The sequence below is a fragment of the Falco peregrinus genome, chromosome 5 (genome assembly GCF_023634155.1).
Source record: "Falco peregrinus isolate bFalPer1 chromosome 5, bFalPer1.pri, whole genome shotgun sequence".
Lineage (NCBI taxonomy): Eukaryota > Metazoa > Chordata > Aves > Falconiformes > Falconidae > Falco > Falco peregrinus.
Genome location: NC_073725.1, coordinates 12,901,559 through 12,929,276, shown reverse-complemented (window position 1 = coordinate 12,929,276; position 27,718 = coordinate 12,901,559). Strand labels below are relative to the sequence as shown.

Below are 27,718 nucleotides of genomic sequence, written 5' to 3'. Positions count from 1 at the left end.
CCCAAGGAGGGAGGGAGCGAATCCTTCCTCAAGGATGAAAAGCACTCAGTCAGTGCAGCATCCTCCACGTCTGTATGTACAAGAGGAAGGTTTCCATTGCTCAATCACTTTTTCTGGTGGCTAAATGTTTCAGCAATTACCTATACTTGCTAAGGACCGCATCAAACCCTCTTGCAATGTTCTCTTCTTGGAATCTCTTTTGGGTTTGTGGTCTGCCTGCTGGGTTTGTTTTCCTGTCTCTTCCCATCTCCCCCCAAAGTACATGGGGAAAAAATAGTCATAATCACTGAGGGTTTATTCCATGTCCTGCTGTACAACAAAACAAATGCAAAACAAGAGGCCTTGCAAATAATTTAAAAAGCAAGGGGGGAGGGGAAATTAAAAAAGAAGGAAAAAGAAAGGAAGAAAAGAAAAGAGAAAGAAATGTGCAGTCCTAATTTTAAAAGATGGAAGCTTCCAGCCACCATTCCATAAAGTAACTTTAGGCCCCTTTCAAATAACAAGTGCAAGGAAGCATAATAGGTAAGAGTTCTGCTACCCCTTCACTCTACTTTCCTGGATGGAGATAAACTTACTTCAATAGGGACAGCTGTTGGAGGCACAGGAGTGTACTGGGGAATGTAAGTCCCTTGCATAGGTGCAGCAGCAGTCATGTACTAGAACAAATCAAAGGCAAATGAACATTAGAAAACCACAATCAAGATGCATAAAACCGTATCAGAAGCATGACACTGTTTCAGTTTCCTGCTCATATGTTTTTGGTTAGCGTACAGCCTATTGTTTCTTTTAATTAAGGATTTTAGGCAATGGTAGGAATTACCTAGCTATTAAACATCATAATCTTGAACTTCAAAGTCAGTCATATCTGAATATAGGCAATAGCAAACATCTTGCTGATAGACTGATTGTTCACTTGGCTTCTGAAAATGGGAGACTCCTATTTGTACTTACAAAAACCCCTGTAGAGATAATGATAGCAGCATATATATAGTGGTTACAGATACAAAACCAGCCTAAACAATCTTTTGGAGTCTTATTGATCTTATCTAATAACACCTACAAAAAATGAAGCATTAAATTTGACAGGTTTATTCCAGTCTGTATTTAATCCCATCAATAACAGCAGTTGAGTTTTCAGGGATACAAAGCTGCAGGGAGGTGCAATCTAGGACAGGAAAAATAAAGAGGAAGATATATATGGGAGTTTCTCCTTTTGTATACAGAATTCCTAGCCAAATTCTTATAACTTATTCTTAAAATCCAGGGATCTTTTCTATCCATTTTGAAACTTCTGCAAATTATTATTATAGCAACACTTTGTATTAGTTTCTCTAGAATACTATTTCTCCCAAGTGCTACCAGATGATATTTTTTGAAATTCATGAGTGCATGTGAATTTGGCCATTGGTATGACACTAATTTCTTTATATATAGCACTTCTTAAAAAGCTCTTGAACTTAATGCAACAGGTATTGTTCAAAACTTCAAATAAAGTATATTAAAGTTATCAGATCTGTCTGTACTTTTCTTTCTACAATCCAGTCCTAACTGGGTGTCTTCACTGACGAGAATCTCAGAACGTGCCCAATCCCACAACTGACTGTATGACACTTCCACTACATGTTATCTTCAAAGACACACCAAAGATCTGAATCAGCCCAGAATGTATTTGATGAATTTTAAAATGAGTTAAATATAGCTTTGCTTCCTGGCAGAGCTAGGAAGTGCTTGCAAGATTTTATTCTGCTGTTTATAGCAAAATTTACATTTAAAGCACTCTCTCACCTCAATTCTAAACTAACTGGGTAGTTTGATATGCCTGTCACAAACGTGCATTATGAAATTGCATAGTGGGGTGCAGACTCTGCGGCAATGCTGTCTACAGCCTCAGGGAATGAGAACAGCATATTTAAGAATCCCACAGCTAAATTCTGAAGTCTTCATTCAAGTAGAAGAAAAAAAATACTTAAATCAAATTGTTTTCTATAGAAAAAAGAATCAATGAGGAATGTAGGTGACAGAGTGTATACTTGCAATATGAGTAGCAATTTGTGTTGAAAACCATTCAAATATTTTTGCTAAAATTTAGCATTTTCCTTAACTTGAGCAAAGAGAGGGGAGTGTCCCCAGTGTTTACGTGCCTCTATCAGGCCATGTTTTTCTGCTGCTCCTTTTCCCTGTTCTTCAGCAAGAGAACTGAATTCAATAGCTTTTTTTATGAATGCTAACCCACCAAAGACATTAGGCCAACTATTCCTATTGTACTCAGTACAGCCGGGTTATTCTCCTGCCTTACAGATTAGGAGCTAATGAGAATGTTACAGCAGGGTGTTCCAGAGCTGCTTCCGCTCCATTCATTCTGCTTTGTAATGTTGCATCACATGTTGGGACAACATCTGCTGCATAGCATATTGTTCTAAATGTGTCAGTATTTAATATTAACCTGAAGCACTCATTCTTATAGTTCTGCAAACACCTACAAGGGTTTTAAACACTTACACAGGCTAGCTTCACTCAAATACATATAGATTTTAATTAAAAGTGTCAATTTAAAGAATAAAGTTGCCTCATTCAACTTGGACTTCCTCTGAGTTCTTCCCTGAACCCAGCAGAAGATAATGCTCAGACTCTTATAAGATGCAGTTCTCTGCCATTCTCTTACCTTACACACAAACACATACAAGTTTTAATACAAAAGTATCAAATTAATCAACTGCCTTTTAATTCAGACCACTCCACTTTCTGTAAAGTCCTTTGGCATTAAGTTCTGTAGCACAACAGCTGAAACTGTTCAGGAATTATCTGGTGTCTTCACTGATTCCGCAAGCAGTGCTTTTGGTTAGTTGTGCAGTTTCTTAACTCTACTGTTACTGTTTTCCTCTTGAGGCAGATCCTGATCTTACTTGCCAGACTACTTCAGGTTGCTCCCTTCACCGCTACACAATCTCTAGGGGAAACTGTTCTCTTGACTGCAGTGTGACTGGTGGCTCTGGCTAACTCTTGCTTGCCCTGGTCTTTCCAGGCACTCACACCTCCCCATACTCTCCCAGTCTAATTTGTCTGCAGGAATTTTAACTGAATTCAGCCCAACAGCAGGTGATTTACAGTGCTGGAGACCAAAGCCATCTAGTTACTTGCCAGACTCCCTGAAGAACAGTAGTCTGCATATGGCTTCCCATCTACCTCGCAAAACTAATGCAACTGGGAAGTAGGCAGGTGGCAAACAAAGACGACATCTATGTCAGACGACCATCACTGAGATCTTGTTTTCTCCATGAACCACACTCACTAATGTTCTTTATCCACATGTACTTGTGAAAGAGAGACAGCATGACTCCCATGCTCAGCTTGGCAGTACCCAGCTAATTCCACTAAATATTAGTATTGTAAACCCTGAAATGAGAGAATCTGAAAAATCCAAATCCATTGTTTTTTTGTCACATGTTTCTATCAGGATTAAAGATTCTTGAGCTGTAATGTGATCTGTCATTCAACAAAGTATGCGCAAGACAGAAGAAAACACTGTTCTTTCTTCCACAACTGTACAGGCTTTGTAGGTCTAAAAGTAGAAGCTGCTTATTTCTGACAGTAAAATGAATAGTGACTCTACAGGCACAGAAGACAGATCTGGAGGGTATAAGGGAGCTTTTTTGGCACCCTGATCCTTTAGAAGCTGATAATTTCTGCTACAGTAAAAGAGACATGGGTGGTAATACTTCGCTCTTAATTTCTTTGTAAACTATTATTTTCTTCATACAGCATACAGAATGCGTGTTCTAAGCACTGAGGGTGTGCAGTATTATAATATAATGCATGCTTTACAATGCTTGACTGCTTAATTCAGACTGCACTTACCAGGGCACTGATGAGGCCTATATGCTACATTAACAATTCTACTCACACCTTGTCCAGTGGGACTTTTGTTTTTAACTTTTTGAAACTGCTTAAGTATGTGAAAAAATCTATAGCTAGAAAATGAGTAGTAATATACACTTAAACCTCTGCTCTCTTTTCAGATATTACCCTCCACGACTAGAAAGAGTTAAATGAAAGGAGGTAACGAATGAGGAGGTGGGTTGAGGGAACAAAATGGAACTGTGAGAAGGATCATGTTTAATTCAGAGAGCAACATCAGTTCTCACAGATCTGCAAACAGTGGGGTATCCCAGCCTGGCTCCAGCAAGAGTCCTGTTAAGCCTGCAGCAAACACTAAACCCATAAAGGTGGCAGGCCTCGGGAAGAAATAAACAGAAGGAAAGCAGCTGCCTTCACCAAGCAGACTGAGGGAGCATGTTGCAGTAGGATAATATGTTTTACCCATCAAAGGTGGAGCTGAGTGACCTGCAGGGAATTTTCCGGAGCTGTTACATAGAGGCTATGGCACAGGTAATGTCCATTTATGCATTTGCCCTAGTAAGCCTCTGGCCTGCCTTTCCTGGGCCCAGGTTAATGCAGAGTCAGGCCAGTGCCTAATAGCTGAGATACATAGCAAACACCTCTTACACCAGCTATTAATTACTGAATTTCAGCTGAGACAGTGCGTGGAAGAGTGAGTGCCTCCTGCAAGACCAAACAATTTAATTTACACTGCCAGAAGACTTTGGCCACACGCTTTGTTTAAATTCTGAAGGTCATCATGAACAGAAAATATAAGAAATAGCCCTAAAGTACAGTTCTATTTATAGGCCTATAAAGTAACACAGCTGTGATCAGGAGACGGCTACTGGATATATGTTAACTCTCTTGGCCACTATGAGTACTGTGAGGTTCTAGAGTTGACAGATTTGATCAGTTGACAACCTGATCAACATTGAATACACTTCCCAATATAAAGAAAAACAAGAACTTAAAACCTGAGATGTTAACATGTAAGTTTGCAGTAGGTTTGGAAACCTTGAACACCACTTAGAATTAGTAGGCTTACTAATGACAAGTGCCAATGAGCAGTGAATAAATGTTAAAGAAAAGGCTTTTTAACAAATCTGTATGGAAATGTTGCTTTCTGGTGTTTCACTTTGGTTTTATGTAAATGTGTATCTGTTGTAAAAATCAAAGATTGTTTTCCTTACTTCAACAACCACCATGCTCCTGAGAAGGCGCAGGGCCTTTTCAGTCAAGGTGAGAGCCAAAGTGCAGAAGCCTTGTAGCAACGTATATGCTGGTAAGCTTTTACACCACAGCAGCCTGCTGAAGGGAGATTAAATGGGACGTCTTATGTGAGTAAATGCTTACCCGTGTGTCTTAAACGAGCAAGGATGCCAGAGTCTGGTCTTCAGTGACTATTTGTGGTTTTGTATCACTGCATGAGCTATAGCACAGTAGATAATGACTTAGCTTTTTAGGATTCTCAGAATTAATGCCAGGGTTTGTTTGTGTTTTTTTTTTTAAACCATCTGAGAAGTCTAGACACTGCATCACTAACAGAATTATGTGAAAACATTTGCGTTGCTGGAAAACTGAAGGAAATGAGACTGTTGGCTGGATTTATTTTTATAATATTTTTTCTTTTTACCCACGAAGGAAACCTGCCCTCCCACTTTTAAATCTCTTTCCCTGCAAAGAACAAAAACTGCATCTCTCTTTGACCATTGTGAAGTGGTTATAACTTTAATGAAATATAGAATGAAACTGCTGCTTTTTTGTCCCTGGTTCCACCTTCTCATTTGAAAATACCCTGTTCTCCAATAGAAAAGAACATTGTCTTGCTGTGTCCTCTTATCCCATAGTCTGGCATGGAGATGCAGGAACTCACAAGAGAAAAGGACCATCTAACTCATCAGCGCCAGTGACAGTTCAATGAAATACAATATCCAGCTGCCACAGTTTTTACTTTAAAGTTCAAGTATCTTTTGCTACCCAGAAGCGTTCTCATTTTGCAGCTCAATCCTGTAATTACTCAATGGCTGTTATTAATCTTAGTTTTCCCCAATTAAAGAATGTGAGAATAAAAGATATGGAGGTTTTGCATATATTACAATATTTTTTGCTAATAATTATCAGTCTGGTCTAAAATATAATAGTGTAATGCTATTTTACCACACAATTACCATAGCCCTATCAAGAACAGCACTGTCATTCAACAGAATCCCATCACTGGGCCACTGCACTCATTGTTCAGGCAGAGAATAGAAATCTTTGCAAGATTTAACCTCCCTTCCCTGCTGCTCAGTAATACACACACATTTAGGAACACTGGCTATCACTTTCCTTTCAACCTTCCTCATGAGATGTTACCTAATTCTCTGAACAAGTTAAATGAAGGTAGAGAAAATCATAACTTCAAGAACTATATTTACAAACTAATCTCTTTTACTCTTCAGGAGTTCTAAGCATCCTTCACAAATCCTTCCCTTTGGAAATCACAGTAATACAAAGGAATAGAAGAAACAGTGCAGATGAGCTAACCCTCCCACAGCTAACAGGACCTTTTGTTATTTCTGAAATTCAGGCCTGCTACCGAAGGGGAGTGATCAGGACTAATCAGATAAAGACTATTTAGAGTAAACAAATGGGCAACAGTCAGACCACCACATACAGCTGGGCACCATGCTCTCACTAGCATACAAAAGCCCATGTTCGTAAGAAGTGTAGTAAATGCAAACTGCACTCAAGTATCTACAGGAACAGATAAATAAAAACCTGGTTCATTTGTTTTAACCACTTTTCAGAGTCTAAAGGCTGGCATTACAAAGGAACTCAGTGAAAGCCTCAAATCATTTTCAGATACCTCACCAATGTCTGAAAATGGAGAATATAGAGAAAAAACCCATCAGGATGTGAAAATTAGGTAAGTTCCCATTTTCATTGTACCTCTCATTAAAGGCAAGTGAAACTTCTTATAGGAATACTTCTTTGTAACAAGTTGTTCATATAATGTTTATCAGTTTATACACTGCTATGGAACTTGACCTGAGGGTGCTAATGAGCCCTGTAGTCCACATCAGTGTACAGAGGCCCATGATATTTTCATTCTTGCCTTCTTTGCGACAAAGCCTCCACTGTAGGCAGGGGTCCACAGAGGCTGTGCAGAAACGTAGACTGATTCTGCTTGTATGACTGCATATACGAATAGCCTCCAGATGTGAAAGCTGTTTTTTTGTGTGAATCGAATAATGCCCTATGTCTGATGGATACATTTGCACGACAGCAAGATTTCGCCTATGCTTAAAACAAAGACCAAGACTCGGGTGATTTTTTGTACTTTGAATTCTTAATTCTTCAGTTCTTATCCATTTCTCTACAAAAAGGGCACTTTTTAGTTTTTCCCATACCCTCTATGTACCTGCTCTGTGAATGTACATTATGAGATCTCTGGGGCAAGTTTCTGAGCATGGGTTAGTGCATGATTTATTACAGTCCTGTCTGCAGCACCTTACGTAAAACCAGGGTATAGTGACTGTATCATAACAAAAGAGTATACTGCATCAGTCTTGGTCAGCTAGGGTCGGTAAGCACTGAGACTCTACCACATTTATATTCTTCTTTCAGATCCTGTATACTGAAGAATAAAGGGGTGATGCAGCATAATTATAACTGCTTCTTCTGACATAAAAACTCACTATGCATCTCCTCAGTTGGAAATTCATAGGAATTTCCATCTGAATACAATTCTTTCAATTAGTCCCTGATAAATGGCTGCTCGTATGATGAAGGAAGACCGATCTGCACATTTTAATATTTTCAACATAAGTAAATAAATAAACGTGCCACTGAAACTCTCAACACATGAGCACATTAAGTTATTATTAATAACATATCCATTTTTATGATGAAATAACTGCTTTCTAGAGGTAAACATGTCATCTAGAGGTTACTAAATCTCCATGAATTCTAAGATCTAAAGAGAAGCAGACTACTGTGTGCAAATGTCCATACTGTATGGATGAAGTTGTTGTTAAAACAACAGGGAAACTGTTTAGACTTATTAAATAACAGTTGCTCATTAATCCCATACACCTTCAATTTGCTCTTTCAGATCAGACATAAAAGTGGAAAGCTCATGGGCCAACTGTCCAAGAATGAAGCAGATGAAAGCGAAGACAATAACAAACTAAAAAAAAAAAAAAAAAGCACAGTAGAAACACACAAAAAGCCACCTGAATATTACTATTTCTAATTCTCCTAGAAACAGGAGGAATTTCATCACCTCCTTCATAAAAATGTAGTCGTGGCTCGCAAATGTAATGTAGTAAGCTAATAGCATTACACCACCAAACTACAGCTTGGAAGTTCTTAAGAGCAGCTGAAGCATGGTATTGCTCAGTCCTTCACCTCTAAAAGATCCCTAGATTCCAAAATGTTTGGTAAACTGTAATGAAGGACATTACTGGCTTATAAAAAATAAAAAAAAGAAGAGGAAAAAAACTATCTCAAAACTTCACAAAAAACAGCTGTCCAAAAGTAGCCTGCATCAAGAGATGGAGAAAACCTTCCCAATTCAGTGAGCACAAAACACCTTGCAGACATCACCTGTGTTTCCTGTTGGGGCTTACGCTGGAAGCTAACAGGGGCAGTAGAGATGCCTTAAAAGCTGGCCTTCCTCTATTGATGGTGAACATGCAAGTCCAGGCTTAGGCAGCAGGAAACACGTTCCCTCTCAGAAATGCTGGGCCCTTATGCCTAAGAATACAAGGAAGACCTGCCTGCTGTCAGGTATGCGTGGCCAAACGTCACACAAAACATGCACTCAGGGCTTCCAGGCTGCTCAACGCAGAGTTGGGGTGGTTGACTTGGGAGCCTGCAAACCCTGAGAGCCCCGCTTCCATCTGGATCTTGGGTGAAGCTCTGGGACATTCTTGCCTCTTCCTGCACACCCGGGAACCAGCAGTCCCTGTTCAGTCTTTGAGCTGGTGCCCTGCTTTTCTTCCAGGACAATCCCCCCGAGCAGCCTGGCCAAGGCAACATTCGTAGGGTTTTCTGACTTGGCTCCCAGGACAAATCTGGTCCTCAGTAAGCAGACCTGTAAGCTGACTCATTAGGAGATCTGGAAGCCTGCCCAAAGCATCGGACATGGTGAGGCTGCTCTGGAACATGAAATCCTGGGAGCGCTTTGCAGCTGCTGCCTGAAAGTTGACATGGAGCAGGACAGCAGCCGAGGGGGATGTTTAAACCAGTTGGCAGCTGTCAAGACCTTGTGGAGTATATTTTGTATTGGAAACACCATGAGCCATTGTTTCTGAAAATTTATTTTTTTGTTTGGAATTTCTGGCTCATGGGAGAATCTTTCTGTTTTGTTTTGAGTTTTTAAAAGATGAATCAGAAGGAAACCAATTTTTGTGAGATGAATTTCCCACAAACTGGAAACTATGGATGTTGCTCAGCCAACTCTTCTTCTATCTGTAACTTGGGCAGAAGGATCAGCCAGGGTGGTGATAAAAAAGATTACTAACTTTTAATGGCTGCTGGCAACTTCAATACATTTAAAGTATTATGTTTTAACATAATGTAGTACAAAATACTGCTTCTCATTAGCATACAAATTGGTCTGTAAAAATCTTTATGTTTACATGATCATTAGCTTTGCTTACATGGCAGGGCTGTGGACGGTGGCAATAGGAAATGTTTTTGTGAGGACTTCCTTTTTCCCGCTTTCCACAAACTCCTGAAATTCTTCTAGGATAAAGGTCTCTGTAAAATTGTTAATGTCCTACTCATAGAGCATGACTGAACAAGAACATTACAGCCTGCCCCTAAGTATGTTAATTATCAGCTGCGGGAGGATCCCTGAGACACACCAGACCACAGCAGTTCCAGGGCTGCATAACCCAAGGAGAAACTGATTTTCAGTAGGTTGCTGGTTAAGTGGACTTAACTATATTGCCATGTCCACCATGTAATGATCTGCTTACAGTGTTGAACTCCTAAACTTACTTTGTGGTAAAAATTACACAGGATCTCTCCTACTTTGTCAGTGTTTCATCCAAATCACGGGGTAGGGGGAAGGAGGGGAGAAGGAAAGATAACAAAAAGTAAAAAAACCCAGCAAAACAACAAAATAGAACACGGAAGAAGGAAAAAAAAAACCGCAATACTTCAAAAACCGGTCAGTTGTTGTTACCTCAAGCCTTCCTGTTTTGTCATCCAATCACTAGTTCCCCTCCTAAAAGTGTCTTAAAGAGGTCCCTTTAGAATGTCTCCCATTTTTCACTACTGGAGGTCTTCCACACTATTTCACTGTACTATTTTCTTTACTTTGTACTGGGACACTCTAGTTTGTTGGGAAAGAGTGATCGGCACAGCTGAGGAACCGTAAGTGAAGCAGTCAAGAATGCTAGCTTGATGCTTCAGCTCTGAATCTCACTTTGTACAGGTGAGCAACTTAAGACCTAGGAAACTTGAGGTGTATTAAAAAAAAAAAAAAAAGGTGCAAGCACCCATTCACCATAAGACGTTATTTCATATAGCTTTATGGGTGTGCTTAGTGCTTATTTTCCCAGGAATGACATTAGAAATGCTTGAAGGGGCCAGTAAAACAGATGTGTTTTAATGCTGGCGAAACAGCAGCATTCCAAGGCTGTTCTTTGTATTCCTTCAGTGCTAGCTTTCCAAAGGACACAGCCAGTTAATATACGTTCAAATTATATACAATTACCAGTTGGTATGGATTTGTGCTTTAACACCCTCTTACAGCTCTGGACAGTGTAAGCACAAATACTTGTGTATGAATTTTAATAATTTTTAGGGCTAATAAAGTCCAGGCCAAGTGAAAAGCAATTCACTTCAGTGGGGGAAAAGCCCTCTTGATCAATCTTGCTCTCAGTCTCAGTGTACCGACTGTAAATAGTTTTAGACAGGGCTCAAAAAAAGCACAGCAGCAGTGTCAGGTAAAGTCTTGATAGACGAGTATGCCGTAATGGTTGTTCTTGTGATGTTTTTTTCAGGCTAGCACATTCTGTGAAAAATTAAAATCAAAGCAAAGCAAAACATAACAAAATCTTCCCAACTTCCTCCCCTCCCTCTAATTCTGATAAGAGGTGGAATACGAGGAGGATAATCCAGGAAGGGAATCAACATAGGGGAAGACATTAATACATGTACAAACACTCATATTTCCTTCTTATGAATGCCCTTTATATGACAGAGCTGTCCAAACAGCACTTAAGGAGCAACAGCAAAATGCCTGACAGACAGGCATGATAAGTTATGGCTCAAAACGTTTCCTTGCCAGACAGAAAGGGTGACTTTTTTTTTTTCTTTTTTTTCTTTTCTGAAAATCCTTTAAGGTAAACTCACTCCATGTCCGCTGGCACACAGCCATTTTTCCTATAAATTCATATTACAATGCTGTATTTCTAATGGATTGGGTATGGTGCTTTTCCATTTTGCTAATGAGAAAAGCTAAAGGCCATTACTTGCTCTGATTAAGATCCCGAGGGAAGAAATGTGATGTGTATATTACCAGGCCATACGTAAAGGAAGTATGTGGCATTTCTAATCAATCAGATGAAGGGTAGACAGAAAAAGTCTTATCCTGCAACTGTACAGGAAGAAGATATAGGGGGAAAAGAAACCATAGAAAGTGTCTTTAAAAGGTGACTTACGGGAATCAGTTATAATGATATTAGTATGATCAATGGCTATGGCTACTATCTGGGAAGGATGTAATTACCAAAATGAAAACTTTCAGATGGGAAGCCTAATCAAGGGCAGAGGTACCATCATATTTCTCCGAGCACTGTCAGCTCTCATCCAGGCAATGTATTACTTTGTCCCTCACAAGCGTTACCGTACCCAGGCTGAGCTGTGCCTGCCTGGGGTGGGAGCAGACCCAGGAGTGAGAGGCTGTGAAACTTTCCATTCAGCTCAGAAACATGGGTAAGTCTTGGGCCAGAGGCAAATTCAAGATAAGGAAAAGCAAGGCTGGGAAAAAGGACAAAGGGAAAGAAAAAAGTCCCAGTCATGACTGGCTTTAAGGGAAGTTTTGCAGCGGTGTGCATTTAAAAACCATTTCAGCTTAAAGAAAGGAAATGTAGACCAGTAGCTACTCATCGCAAAGGAGATCCAACAGAAAAAAAACATAGCACAAGATGCACTGCTCAATTTGCAGAAGGATACTCTGGAATATCTGCCTAAGGTGTTTCAATATGCAATTTCTATGTGTTTAATCCTGATGTCATAGAACTTTTTCAAAATTATACCTGATTGAAATACAAAGTTTAGAGACATTTTTTTCATTCCTTTTTCAATGGCTGCATAGCTACAGCTTGAAAATGCTACAAGATACATGCTCCAAATGACAAATGAATAGAGCTTGGAGATGGGTGTTCTAAGAGAGGACAAGACCTTTCGAATGTGTCATAACGGGTAGTCATAGCTGTATTTTTAATAATATATTAATTCCACATAATATTATAAATCACTGCTGAGCATTAAAACTGACAAAAATTGTAACATACTACAACCTCTCAAACGGAATTCCAGATCAATGAAATATTCATGTCAATGACAGCAAAACTATAACAAGTGATAAGGCCAGCAGGAGAGAGTCTTGTGTACTCTCCCAAACGTGCATTAGGGCGCCTAGCTTTCCTCTGTGGGACACACTGCTTCTTTACAGATTCCTGGGAATGCTTCAGATAGATCCACCTGGCAATAGAAGAAAAGAGTCTCCTTCATCAGCTTTAAAAGTACAGTCACAAAAAACACTGGGACTGTGAATCTGGAAAACATCATTGACCCTCCCTTTCATCAGGAGGCAATGACGAGAGACATATTCTTTTAAATGTCATGGGTGACAAGGCATGGATGTCACATACCTTGTTGCAAAAAAGTAAGAATCCCAGCTGAGAAAGCCCATCTACAGCTATCATACTGAAATTCAATCATCTTTACCTTTCCTTAAAGGCCTTATTTTACAAAAAAATCTACACAGGCCCTAACAGGAGTTTTCAGTGAACTTTTCTGATCCCTCTGCTCCACTCATGTGGAAAGGAACAAACACTGCACAAATGCACCTCATCCTGTACAGGCAAGTAAGCAGGATGGTGGGGGAAAACAGCCTGGCCTCTTCTAACACCACAGCCCAGTCAGAGAATTGTTCTTCTCAGGAACATCTTGCAGAGTATCTATTTCTAGGCTAGGTTGTCCTTTCTGGTTCTTTGCTTTGATGCACTCCTGGCTTTGGCACACAGATTGACTGGAAAGCTCAAACATCTTCATTTTGCATTGGTGCTCATGGGTCAGCAAAATGTTCCCTTTCTGCTTTCCTTTTATGTTAAAAAAAAAAAGAAAAAGAAAAAGATTTAAGTACTGTGCAAATATTTGCAATGGAGAAAGTCCTAACTGCACGACAGATTTTTTTTGTCCAAGAACGTGACAGATGACAAAGTGGCCATTTTCCCATCAAATAAATTTACATCAACACTTTTAAAAACATGGGACTTTGCATGATTCACCTTACAAAGAAGGATTGCTGCTGACATACGTGTGTTACATTGAACTCCCAGGCCTCACTCCTAAAATACAAATTAGCAGAGTTAACATTTTGAAAGTGTAAAAGTGGCTATTCCTGAAGCTGAATAAGGGCATTTGCAGATTACTCTCAGTGGCTGATGACAGGGACAATGAATTTAATCTTGGGATGGAGTGGGGCAGCGGGAGGGGGGTGGTGGTCTGCCAGCCTGTCCAGCCGTAGTATCCCCTAATAGCCTTGAGGAATTGTAATTGTGAACTGAAACAGCATCTGCTTAACTGTCATCCTAGCCTCAGGACTGGAACTTTTTGCTTGTTGTGAAGGATCATGAGAAAGACTACACAGAGCGTGAAGATGAAAACAGAGTGAGATTAGAACCATTAAATACAACCACCAAGACACAGCTGTCCACACTGCTAGTGAACTCAAGGAAATATAAATGCCAAAATGTATTTGACATTCAGGATGCATTTTGGTATGGGAATTTGGAACACTGAGTTGACTGCAAGCATCTAGTTCTACAATTATTTTCATCATTTTTATAGAGGACAGATTATTGCAGATTATTTGGTGAGAAGCAAATAGATTTCAATGCTAGGCACACTGAAGAGGTCAGGAGTAAAGCCAAATTTAACCAGAACTGGTAAAATCTATTCTTTTCTTACTGGGACACAGGGGCCAATTAGTTCAGCTGCCATGACCAGAGCAGCTTACGGCAGTCTGTCATGTCCAGAGTCTGGGCTTTGCCTCAAATGTCCTGCTTGCATTCGCGGTACAGCTGAGCCATCCCTGGGTTTGGAATAGGATCTGCTGTCCATGCTCTAAGAAAGACTACACTGCAAGGAGGTCATTTTCCTCAATGGAAATCAAAGGTCCTGCATTAATTTATTTAGGTGGTGCTATAAGGTTTAATTACTGTTTTCAAAACACTTCAAGAATATAAAATGCAATACAGGTGCTGCTGTTTTTATTTGTCAGTTGTGTTCTGCCTCTGGATATCTCTCAAAAGACTTGCATGCTGTTGTGTTTGGAAGGAATAGCAAATGCTATAGATTTCCTCCCATATCACTTATACTTGGGGGGGGGGGGGGGGCAATGTTTGGCAGAAATCTGCAGGATATGTGCAGATGGAGTTAAAATATTAACCACAGAAACTCCACAGCTACATAAACTGAACTGCCTAAAAAAGAAGTGCTTCAAACTAAACATAAATGCTGCAATTTCTTAGTTTGCAATGGGCCCAATTCTGCCTGCAAAAAGGTCTATAGAATAATTACAGACCAGAGACATGCATCCTCTACACTTCCACACCAGACTGGTAATTGCAATCTTGGAACACATATCCAATAGTGTACGCAATAAAGTAAAAATCCTATTATTAAAAACTAACTCAAGATGATGCTGTGATGTTTAAACCACATTTTCTCTTTTGAAACGCAATCAAATATAATGCTGCTCATGACATGCGTACAAAAATTAATGAAAAGCAAAACTGGATTTATAAGCCTTGAAATGTATCATTCTTTTCTTTGCCTTCTGTTGCAGGTTAGTTATGTTAAATTTTTCCACCAATCACTTTCTGATTGCCAGCTCTGTTATACTCAGTTTTAAACAAAGGACAGAAATTTCAGGAAGGTCAGTGGTCTTCTGCTCTCAATTGTTCAGACATAAGCTATACAAATAAAATAAAGAAATCTCCTTATTCAACCAGTGTCTGTACACTGAATGGAATTTGGTTTTACTATTTCTCTATGTCCCATAACACATCAAGGAAATCTGAAGTTGCTGCTACTTGTATTTTTAGTTATTAATAAACTTAGTGTATATTTAATAATCTTCTAGAAGGTGTAAAGGAAAAAAAGATATCCTTTTTTTTACCTCAAAGTAGAAAACCTCAATTAAAATAAAATACAATGAAATAAATTATGGCCACCTTGATGAAGCAGCCATTTATTATCAGAAAACTAAAGTTCCGAGAAAAGTCTGTTATCTTCACAGGAAATCAGCACTTCTAACAGATAGTCAGAAGCACCTTCATGCTGAAAAAAAGGCAGCAAAATAGTTTTTGCTAGAAAATTACCTTTGGCTACTAAAATCCTGAGCACCAATTTGGATTCTGTGGGTAGACTAGGCAAGGTCATCCACAGGAAAACCATCACAGCAAAATACTCACTGTACCTTGTTACTGTATTTTTCTTACTCTGATTAGTACTGCCAAAAATGGTCATTGAAAAAAGAAAAAATACACCCCATTTTTTAGTCCAGCACAGGTGTTTTAAGTGGGAAGGGCTGGCAGCAGAGCAGAATCGGGGTAAACAGCATGGGAGGAAAAGAATAGTCAGGTGCCTTAGTGGCTGGAAAAAAAAAAAGTCGCCCGTTTGGAAATCGCAGCATCTTTGGTCTATACTGCAAACCCTGTGGCTGTAGTTGGCAAGCCAGAGAGCACAGCATGAAGTTTTTGCATCACTGAAACCAGTTTGTATTGTAGAAATATACTGATTTGAGGGAAATCTCTAAGGGAAACACACTCAGCACAGGAAAACAGGGAGGTGAGGCTGGCAAATGCACAATAATTTGGACATTTAGATACTACACTCTTAAGAAGTTGCTGTATTACAACTGCTAAAATTAAAAAGGTAAAATTAGAAGCAGCCAGGTGTGCCCATCACATTTGAAAGCCATAATGAATCCCAAAGGACAGAGAAGTCCTCCATGGGACTGCAAAAGCACGTGCCTCTGAGATATGATTGCCCCCTGGACACATCCCAACATGGTGCAGCTCTCCTCTGCCACACAGCAGAAATCTGCCGTGTTCAACAGTTCATTTACCTTGCTAGAAAAACAATTCAGTTCAGCAAACTCTCAAATTCACTTGATGCAGCTGCTCTCAAACCCCTTGTTACAGTTTAATGAAACGTGCTGACTGAGCTGTTTCATAGTAAACATTAGTTATAGCAGAACTCTCCTCCCAAATTGAGTCTTCTCGGAGCAAGATGATTCTCCAGCGCCATAGCACTGACACAGAATCAACCATAACTCACAAATAATAAAACACCATCTGAGGGCACAGAGGTTAGTGCCATCAGCAGCTCCCTATGGAATTATAAATCATTTGAACAAAGCTTACCCTTTTTTGAGAACTTCAGGCTGAAATCACTGTATATGCAGGATCCCAGTGTCTTACACAGTGTATGAAGACTGTGCCTTTAGCTCCTTCATTTAACCTTGCTTCACAAATGAGTGAGCCTCTAACAGGCTGCGCTTTCCAGATGAAAGTAAGAAAGATACCTCAAAAGCACTGGCAATTTATCTTAGAGGAAGTTTAAACCTTTGGGCTACCAGCTTGACAACCATCTGATAAGCCACGTGGATTAACTGTGAAATGCAGTGTGCACTGAAGTTCAGTGGGAAATGCTGTGGGAAAAGGCAGTGAAATTCAATGGAATATCGTTCTTGCGACCATCAACAGGTCCAGGCCTCTGACCAACATACAGGTTACATTACTTCTGCCACTGATCAAAATATGAAAAATACTGAGCATCGTTCAAATTAAATTCACTTTCAACTCCGTTGTATGTATTTTCAATAATGTGGCAATGCGTCATCTTCAGAAACACTGCAGCATCTATAATCTAGTGTTTCTGTGGAGTCCCAATGCCCCTAGAAGTGAAGTTTTCCCTATGAGAAAACACTGGGAATGTAACTCAAAGGTTGCTGCTCAGAGTGGAAACATTTTGCTTAACAAAATGTACCCATTCCACTGGGAAAAAAAAAAAAAAAAAAAAAAGAGACAAAAGCAAGCAGTATACTTACTAAATTCACACAACACATGTTCTACATCATCTAGCAAAAAAACCCCCATAACTCTTGGCCCCAAATGTTTTTTTCTAAGGAAACACTGTGAATGGTCACTTGCAACCAGTTTACTCTGACTGTTTAAGCTTCAGACATTATAAATAACATGCTATTTTGATGTACAGCTCTTTTCTGAGTCTTGGTACATCATTCTCAGTAAACATTTTTATAATTTCCTGAATTCTTAGTACTTAAATGAACAGAAAATAAAAAAACAATTATTATTACTTGTTTTGAACCGAAATAATGTTTCTTTGCAATGAACAACACAGGTTGAAGATGAAAAAAGGCTGTTAGACCACTGCTCTGTTTTTGTGTCAACACCTGAAAGTCCCTCCTGTGGATTTTAAGATTTTTGGCCCAGTTGATGCCCCAGACAGTGACCTTTCCATGATTCATTTTAAACATGTCTCCCTCTTAATATATTACCAATTTCTGCAAGTTATTCAAGTTACGCTTTCCCCATTTTACCTTCAGATCCTTATTTACATTGTTAGCACCATTAAAACCATCTCCTCCTTTCCATAGATGCCCTTTGCATACCTACACAGTTATAAGCTACTGTTGCCTATCACATTAATGCCCTCTCCTTTCAGCTCAAGTTTAATACATCTGTGACTGAAGTTGATAGAATTCAAGTACTCCATCTTAGACAGAACTGATACTGTGTGAAGGATTGAAACACTGCTTAGCAGAAACTAGCCGTTCTTCCATATAATTTATCATGTTGTTCTTTTCTATTGAGGATCCAGCCTGTTCAAGGATTTCAGGACTTCTTGCTATGCTTACACACACTTGTAGCATGTGGAGACATGACCACAGGACTGCTTCCCAGCTCTTGGCAGAGAAGAGCTGTGGAAGCACCACCTCTGGGAGATACTTCTTGCTTTTCACATGATCACAGTTTGGCAAAAAAACCCTCACCTCTCTAAGATCCTCAAACTTGTCTTGGATTACAGGGGCCCCACCGAGCTTGTCTGCACCACTGATGATTGAGATTCATTACTTCTCTGGGAAGCCATATTCATCTTTTCTCTCAGAATCACCTGAGTCTACTTTAAACACAGGCAGGACAATAAAAACAAGTTTCATTCTAATAAGGCAAAGAGATACATTCTTGATTACAAAACAGAAAACACATCTACAAAAGAGAAACATCAAGAAAATACAGATGACAGACCTGACATTCAGAGTACTTTTGTTTCCCAGCTTTTATTCAGTTTGTCAGTTGTAGGTGTGGCAGGATGTTTCAAACCTAGCGTCATTTTCAGCTCTTTTTACCTATCATTTGTGCCTTTTTTCTACTTCCCTGCCTGTTAAATAAAGAGCCTCTTTTGGCTAAATCTTATACAAATCACAAATCATCTTATACAAACCAAATAAAACTAAAACAACCTTCTCTCCCCAAAACCTGCCCTGTTATTTGTGGCATCAGCACAATTTCACATGAACATGAATGAACACACACTTTTCTCCTCTTAACACTCCACGTTTTTAGGGGAGTGATCTACTAGTAGCTAGCAAAATGAGTTCACAATATTGGTACATCTCTAGAGACATATGAACAAAATTTTCTGGGAGTACGACTAAAGGTGAACCTTTTGGGGGAGGATATGCTGCAGACCACCAACTATATGCCAGTTTTATGCCTTTCAGTTTCTATTCACTATTGCAAAATGAAAAAGTTCACTTTATATGCAGTGCACGGCTATCACTAAATAACAAACATTCTTTGGAAGAGGTAGCTTTAAACTACATTCCCACTGTCCTTCAAAGTACCTCTAGGCAGCACTTGTAGAAATCACAAAACAGAACTGCCGCAATCATATGTGAGAAAGTACATGAAAAACAAGCCTCTAAACATTCTAGTTCACAGATATGTGAAGCCAGCTGCAAATTAATTATATGAATGACATCTGTCTGATGATGAAACAAAGCTATATTAGTTACAGCTCTTCTGGATGATACTGTTTGCTTTGCTGAACCATCACTGTTGCTTTGTGTTGCTTTACATTTTTATCACCACAATCAGGGCGCTGAGTCCTTCTCTGAAAGGGAATCTGGGCTAATGTTGCTTTGAGTCAGTAGCTGATACCTCAGAGAGGCAAGGAGTCCTCAACAAAAGCACTTGTTCATTTGTGCAAGTGTCATATGAAGGTAAAATTTAACACAGAATAAAAGCTACGGACATGCTGGGCTCGTATGAAGAGCTGCTTGAACTGAAAATGGAATTCCCTCCATCTGTGTTTGTTCTCCTTTTACATTCCCCTTCTCTGCCTACACCAGGCAGTGGCTTTGAAGGTAGGCACAGCTGCACATAAAGGCAAACGATAAGCCACTACCAACAAATGGTAGGAAAGTAAAGCTGAGTTCAGAAAAGAAGGGGAAACACTACAGAAACGGGATTTTATAAACTCTGTTCATTCAAAAATATGATCTAACCGCAGCTATGGTCAAACACAGACTGTGGAACCCATGCTGAGCCAGCTGATTATAAAAAGCCTTCCCTACACGATGACTGATCAGCCCAATTCTTACAAGAGTCTGTGGGAATCCAAGATGGCCCAAAAAGGGAAAAGATCACATCTCTCTTTGTTCACCGTACCACGCGTTTGCTCTATGCTGTCAAATCAAGAATTTTTCCACCCTGCTGTTGCATCTGCAAATGTTTCCTTATAGAAGCACTAAATCTATTTTTTCAAGATTACCAACCTATTTGTCTCAATAATATTTAGTGGTGGTGAATTCTGTGCATTGATTATATGCTTCATCAAAAGGTTATTGTTCCTTGTTGACTGCTTGGAATCTGGTGCTTTTCAGTTGCACTGAGTGGCCCTTTTTTAACTCAAATTATGTATCAGGCAAATAGGAGCTGCCTTTCAAGAGGCTGATTGGGAAGGAAGGTGCAGGAGGAGTTATTTGGTTTGTATAAATCTCAAGAGAGCTTATGCTGTTCTTCTCCTTTCCAACCAGAATAATTTATCCTTAAATGGATCTCCTGCCCCAGACAGCTCCATGGTGTTAATCACTTGCATTTGCCCTGGGGCCCTGGCTGAGTAAATGGACAAGGATGACCTTAGTTTCAGCCTGAACCAAGCTAATTTCATTTGCAATGAGTTCAGTCCTGTATTTTCTGCACAAACTGTAAGTGAAAGTCAGTCAATAAATATAATAAAAGCTTTAAGATTAACACTTGATAACATGAGAGGAACAAGACTGCAAAGAAACTTTGCTCCTGTAACTCTCCTGGGATCTTGCAACATCCTATTAGAATAACAGAGAGTGCTTTTTGAACAAGCATCTGAACATCAAGGGAATGCGATGATGTTTCAGCTCCATGTAGCTGTAGTATGTGCAAATAGAATTGCAGATTAAACAGGAAAAAAAACAACCCTATCTAACAAAGCAGTTATTCTGCTGAGGCCTTTAGGTGACATTTTAAGCCACCAGTGACCATGGAGTATCCAAAGGAAATAAAAGATAAAAAACTTATAACAAGCTTGTTGTTCCATTGAAGGGTTCTGAAGATATCACCAAGCTCCGCTGGCAACAAAAAGAACTAACAAAGTGAAAGATAAGACTGATGTACCTGCACAACAAGCCTGTTATTCCTTCGAGAGATTTCTGGTGATACTATAAACCAGGAAAGCTGAATGAGGGTGGTTTGCAGTTTCAACAGAATCCCACGTTATGTCAATGCAGTTCTTCCACCTGACTACATTTTTAATACAGAGGTATCTGGAATAATTAAACAATTTTTTAAGTGGGTTTTTTTCTGTTTCTTTGTTTAAAAAGTGCAATGGAGACCTTATTTTGTAAGTTGCCTATTACGTTTCTAAATTAGAAACTGAAAGCTGAGTAAACTGTCTGCAAGTGTGAAGAACAATTAAGCAGCGCAGTTGAGCAAGCAGTTTTAGTAAAAAACCTGGCTTCTGCTCCACTATCCCATTGGTGTAGGCCTCAAAGGTTTAAGATGAAACACGGCTATGATAAGGCAGTTCCCAAAGAGAGGGGAAAAAACCTGGAATTACCTCGCTGCCAATGAAGACTAACAAAGGCTGTCTCGATCTGTTGGATGAAACTGGAACCCAACCGGTATCTGAAATGGATGCTAACAGCAGGGAGGGGAGAGAAACCCAGACCAAGAAAGCGCAGAACAGAAGATTTCCTTCAGGAATGAGCAGCAGAGGAGAAAGAATATAGGAAATCTAGTTCCCAGTGAAGATGTGAATTATTACTGCTGACAGCCGAATGTGGAAGCGTCGCAGTAACAGGGAGCCGAGCAACAGGAACTGAAAGCAGTGATCAGACTGCTCAGTTTTTATTTTTCTAAAGGTTTTTGTATTATATCCAATCAGGCATCCATCACAACTTTATTAAACCATGAAACAGATGTCAGATCAATGGCTGTATTGGAAACATTTTGAATGACAGGCTGATGATGGAACAATTCCAGCCTCCATACATTATTAAACATACACTAATGCTGGTCTTTCAACGCTACCCTTACAGACTCGCTCAATCAATTCTCCCTCTACGGTACCTTTTTTAATAGCAGACCTAATTGTATATGACTATTACATAGGAAAAACAAGACATACTGTAATACATAGTAATAAAGTAGTAAACAACAGAAAAAATTCAAGGTTAAAACCGATTGTCTGTCTTCACATTATGCCTCCTGGCATTAAGCTTTCATTTTAATACAACTGTAGGAGCTGAGGCTGGGTTGTCAGCCTTAATCAGAATATTCAGACTTAACCGCCTTTTTGCTGTAATCTTGACATAATTTAAGAATAGGTTTTCTTTACATATTTGCCCACAGCCAGCATACCCGTGTAAATGCCTTCTGCTCTTTTTGAGAGAAGAGGTATGTACGAAAAAATACAGATAAATATGGCAGATATCGCCCCTCTGGCAGATTCTCTGCTTAACTCCAGATTTTAGGCAGACTGGGGAGGCGATCATAGCAGCACATTTGCCTCTCAATTCACCAGTAATGTAAACTGTATTTTCACCAGCAGAAATCAATTTGATTTTCATAAAGACAGAAAGAAATTATGCTCTTGGTGGATGAAGCACAAAGCACAGTAACTGGGAGATGCAAATGCTGTACAAAATTCCCTCACAGCACGGGAACATAAGGTTGAGTTGCCACAAACTGCAGACCATTACCTCCTCTCTTCCCCCAGTGCCCTACACCACCCTTTGGCCCGGAATATTTGCTCCAGCTGTATGTTTTCATGAGATGGTCAGTGAAATCAAGTAAAGATGGATTTGTAGCTTTTCACTTGGCCTGGCATCTTGATAGCCTTAGTGCATCCTCCTGATTAAGGGCTGCTTAGTATAGCAGAGACGTCTGATTTTATACAGACAATTCAATAATGGATAAGAAATAAGAATGTTAGAAAAGATAATAAAATTAAATACATGTTCTTTGGGGCTTTGGAGAGAAAGAAAGCTTCTTGTTCTTACTGATGGCAAATGGTTTCCTAAACAAAATTCTTTGTGCTTTTTGGGGCCAGTAACCAAAGGCTTCCCAGCACAAAGGGAAGGCAGCTGGCTCTGAGTGGGGCTGTAGGAAAACTGCTCTGTTTTGGCTGCTGAACTGGATGCTCCCAGCTGGAAGTGAGCAGCCCTGCAGCATTTAGCCAGAAATGCCCCCCTGGGCAGGTGAGTAAACAATCAAGCGCAGGCAGGGATGGAGGCAGCTGCCCCTCAGATTCTCATGGGTTTTAACGTGTGCCTTAGGGCTGAGAGATCAAAGCTCAAATCTAAATTTTGGTGTTGAGGCAGGAATTGGCAGAGGCTGCTCTTACCCAGGTAATCACCTCACCAAAGGGCTAAAGAGTGCTCTTCTGTGAAGGGTCTCTCCTCTGCAATGGCTCCAGCCTGAGCCTGCACGGAGTATTTTAATCTTTCAGAGAGCATCAAAAGGCAGAGTAATTCCCACGAGATATGAGGCATTCATAGGCCCCTGTGCTATTTCTCTAGCTTACTCACTAGAGAATAGATTTTCTGTTGTAGCAATGTCTTAGAAACCCAGCATTCATCCCAAATCAGGCAAGTCTGGAAGAGAGTTTGAAGTCAACTCTTACCTAAGTGACCACAGAGGTCTGTTGTGGCTGAAAAATATATTACATTACTTCACAAAATGGTCTGCCTAAGGAAGTGAACATACAAAAAACTTTCAATTAAAACTGCTTTGCATACTGCAAGCTTTTATATTAAATTGTGACAAGAGTTGCAGCCAACGCTGAGCAGAATTGTTTGTGACTTTGTGGCTTCTTTGCTTAAAAAAATCTGGCTGGTTTCTTGAAAGATAGCTGGTGGCTCATTGTGGCACCCTGTTGCACAGTTTTAAGGATAAAATTAAAAAATATGTTCATAAAAAAAATGTGTAGTTTATGTCTTATATCTCCCATAAAACTTAGTCCTCCTGAGGTACTCACAGTAGCATGGTTTGGATTTGGCTCAATTCGTCATGGCTTTATGCTCTCAGTGCTCCTCTCCCTGGACTGAAATTCAGACTTCAGACTAAAGGAAGTAAAAATATCTCTAAATAAATCATATCTCTAAATGGGTTGGCCATTTTCCCCACATTCTGTTACATTTTCTGTAACAGAACATGTTAGGAAGACTCAATTTCGAGTCAGGATGGATACATCGAACAAAACTGCTACTGGCAGCCTAAATCCTGAAGTTCTCTTTTTAATTCATGACAGGAGGAATTCCCGATGACCTCCATGATTATCCTGCTTGCCTGAGGACTTTAACTGACTATGGTGCTGATGGTGTTTTTACCAAAGAGAAATCCGGAATGTGATAAAACAGGGTGTCATTTGAGATTTATGAAAAGCCTATGGATATTGTAACACCCATCAATCATTTACTCTTTCTTGCTTTTTAAGTTTTCTGCAAATGAGTTAGGAGTTTTAAAGATAGTAAACATAAACCTATACAGTATACCGCTGAATGTATTTCAAGAAGTTATCAGGGAATGCTGTGACCTTGAAAGATAAGACTGAGTAAAGAGCTAGAAAAAGGAAGGAAAGATTTTCTTTCAGTTGCAGTAAAATAAATTCAGGATCTTATTATCATCTGCTAGATCACCTACTGCTTTTCAGAGTCCTTCCTCTGCCTCCCCAGATGGATTTGTTACAATGAACCTTGTAATAGTGGTCTCAAGTCAGAAGAGAACATCACCTGGGAATTTTCTAGTTTGCATTACGATTTTGAGAAAACAAGCACAGACGACAATGTCTGTAAGAGTCATGGAAATGAAAATGACAGACAGAAGGAAAAATTCATAGGAGCTGCCCAGCAGCACAGCTAGCATTCATTTTCAATTTCCTTGTCTTAATTTTTAAACATAATTCTGAATTACAGTAATTCCACAAGTAGAAATTCTCACTAGTCCTAGTATTTCCTTCAATTTCATGTCTTCAGAAGGGAATATTGCTGATATTAACTTTGAGATATAATTCCTACTTCTTTTGATTGTTGAATGAAACATTTTAAATAGCAGGAATAAACAAAAACCCGTCATATTTACCTTTCATCAGAAATAAATACAGAAGTCTCAGACCTCAACAGATTTTTTTTAAAGAAGGGGGAAAAGACACTGGAGTTAAGAATTAAATTCAACAGATAAGAAAAAAGGAGGGGAAGAGGATCAGGAAGAGGAAGAGAAGACCCAATAAGTGGGTTAAATAACTTTGTACAGATGTAACTTTATTCAGTACCTTATTTAAATAAAAGAAAAAACAAACAAGTTGGAAAACTGTGTTCCTATAGATTAGTATCAAGTACCAGAGCGGTGAAATAGACAAAAATGTTGTAAATGCATAATAGATCTTTCAGGTAATTATTCCCTAAAAAGCACGTGTGCTAAGACATAAAATTGTAAGGTTTATGCCTGCATGTTCATAAAAATATTCATATACATGCAGTGTCCACATACTCACATATCAAACCACCACACATTGTGTGTAGGCTATTGTATCTTAGGAACTTTTCAGAGAGTTTTAGTAATTTTCATTACGAGTATATTTTGCCTTTCTCTGACTCTGGGGGAGTTAATTGAGACCGATTTACACAGCTTAGAGAGAAAGTAATTGTTGAACTATGCATGTTTAAATATAATACACTGGAAACACAGCTGACCTTGACCCAAGACAACATCTGTGAGCCTGGAGCAAACTATGTATGGCTGGCTGCAGTAGTTTAGAAGCAAGTAATGGATTCCACCATAACGCCAGAACTCCCATTTTCCAGTGGTATAAAACTTTCTAGATTGACAAGCAAACAATTTCTGATTAAAAATCAAACCGAGAGAGGAGGACTTCCATATCTGCCTGGGAATTAGTAGAGAGATTTCCTGCTAAGTACAGAGCAGGTTTTGTTGACCTACTGTTTTACTATCCATACTACTTTGTAATTTCTGTTCTATAATACGTAATGCTGACTGTATGATGGTTTTAGAAACATATCTGTACATACATGTTCGTGTGACATAGTGATATGAGGATATTGTTTGTGTAGTACATCATGTTAGGGTCATGATGAAAGACACTACGATACGTGTGCCCAGACAGGGCCAGACACCTCTGGACACAGAGAAAAAGCAAAGTAAACCACGGCAATATTAAACTGAAAAAAGTTGAAGCACTGAAAAACCAAAGTAATAAATTACTTTGAGAAACTCAGTAAGCAATAAATGTTTTGCAATATAGAAAGTAAGCAGCATAATCTATGATCTTACCGTTCCTGTTGTGCCCAAGGAAAGGTGGTTCATCTGTTGGGTCAGAGGGCCCATCATGCTTGCTGGCTGCATTGACATCGTATGGTCCATTGTTGGTGTTATCACAGCACCCTAGAAACACACATTATTTACACTTCAACATTTCACTAAAAAAATATATTAAAAAAAGCAGCATTCTCTAAATGAGTGAACCTGGCTGAAAACTTGACATGAATCTTAAAAGAGACTAATATATCTGTCAGAGGAAATATGTTTTGTTCCTATTGACAACCAAGCTCCACACACACATTATTTGTACTACTAATGAGGCCATTTTATGTCAGTTCCAATTAAGCATTATTTTTTACTTCATTGCTTCTGACAAACAAATGCATATGTTCTTTCTAAGATGAATGCTACTGTACATTGCAAAATGCCTGCCATTTCTATTTTTCTGTATCCTATATAGAATGATCTTACAGACAGAACACATATGTTCCCAATTTTCTCTGACTTCTAAAACCTTCATACTCTGAGATCTTCAACCTATTACCATAATTATCCTGGATTTTTCCAGTCTCAATTAAGAACCCTTACTCATGACATTTTATAGCTGATTAAGTAAAACTAGCTATTGACAGCGAGTTTGGTAGCGACACCCATTTAAAACACATACACAGCGCTTAAAAGCATTTTTCTTCTCTGCATGAAAAACAAAGACATTAATAACAAACAGCATATGAACTAAAGCAAGAAGAAGACTTCGAACAGAAATGGAACAAAAGACATGCCAGAGGAGCTTTGGAGAAAGCTCCTTTGCCATTCACATTCCTTGGTTTTTGCTCTCCCACTCCCCAAGGTCCCATGTTGGTAACCTCATGCCTTAGTGAAGTGTTGATTCTCTTCAGTTCTACGGTATAAAATGCTATTTCCTGGGTTGGTTAGAGAAAGTCAGTCAGAAACAGAGTGGTCTGCTCTTTTTCTTGCAGACAGTGAATTACGAAGGTATTTCCAGCTATTTCTTCATATTAAATAATAGCTCTACTTTGTGCATATGTATGCTTGTGTGCATAAATTATAAATTTGAACAATCAATCACAACATCTGCTACAAAGCATGGAAAATGTGGATGAATGCATTTGTTTAAAAAAAAATGGAAAACTGACTTTTTTCAATTGAGATTACTGACAACATCCACCCATAAACAGGAATTTAAAATAAACTAGTTCCAAAACCCACACCACAGCCTGTTCTTCAGTGTCTGTCTCACATTTATGTAGCGCTATATGACTGCATTGCCAAGGATGTGCCTAGAATCAACAGATTTCAAATTTTCAGATGCAAATAAAAAATAAACAAAAATAAAAAAAGCTGGGGAAGTACCAATTCAATTTTTTCTCACCTTCCAGCATATTTTGTCTATGCACATCCTATCTGAGAGGCACAGATTCTGCAGTCTCTGCAAATTCATTACTTGCATGCAATGGTAAAGAGGAGATAGGTTCAGCTTGGTCACTCCTTTTTGTAATACCCTCAGCATACGAATAACATACAAACTCCTTTTATGTCACACTGTGGATTATGCTTGTTGCACTGACAACAGTCCCTAGAGACATTCGGCAAATTACAAGAAACTAGCCTCCACAGACTCAGACTGTCGTGATCCCAAATAAATGCTCATAAAATGAGCCGATCAGTTTGCAAGTATC

General features: G+C 39.2%; 1 protein-coding gene across 1 annotated transcript in view; it reads right to left on the bottom strand.

Moving 5' to 3' along the window:
* The window catches only part of RBMS3 (RNA binding motif single stranded interacting protein 3), a 718,801-nt gene that overhangs the window by 12,132 nt on the left and 678,951 nt on the right, over positions 1 to 27,718 (bottom strand). The window contains 2 exon segments of the mRNA XM_055803834.1: positions 576 to 656; positions 26,031 to 26,141. Coding sequence (XP_055659809.1) covers positions 576 to 656; positions 26,031 to 26,141 — 192 coding nt within the window.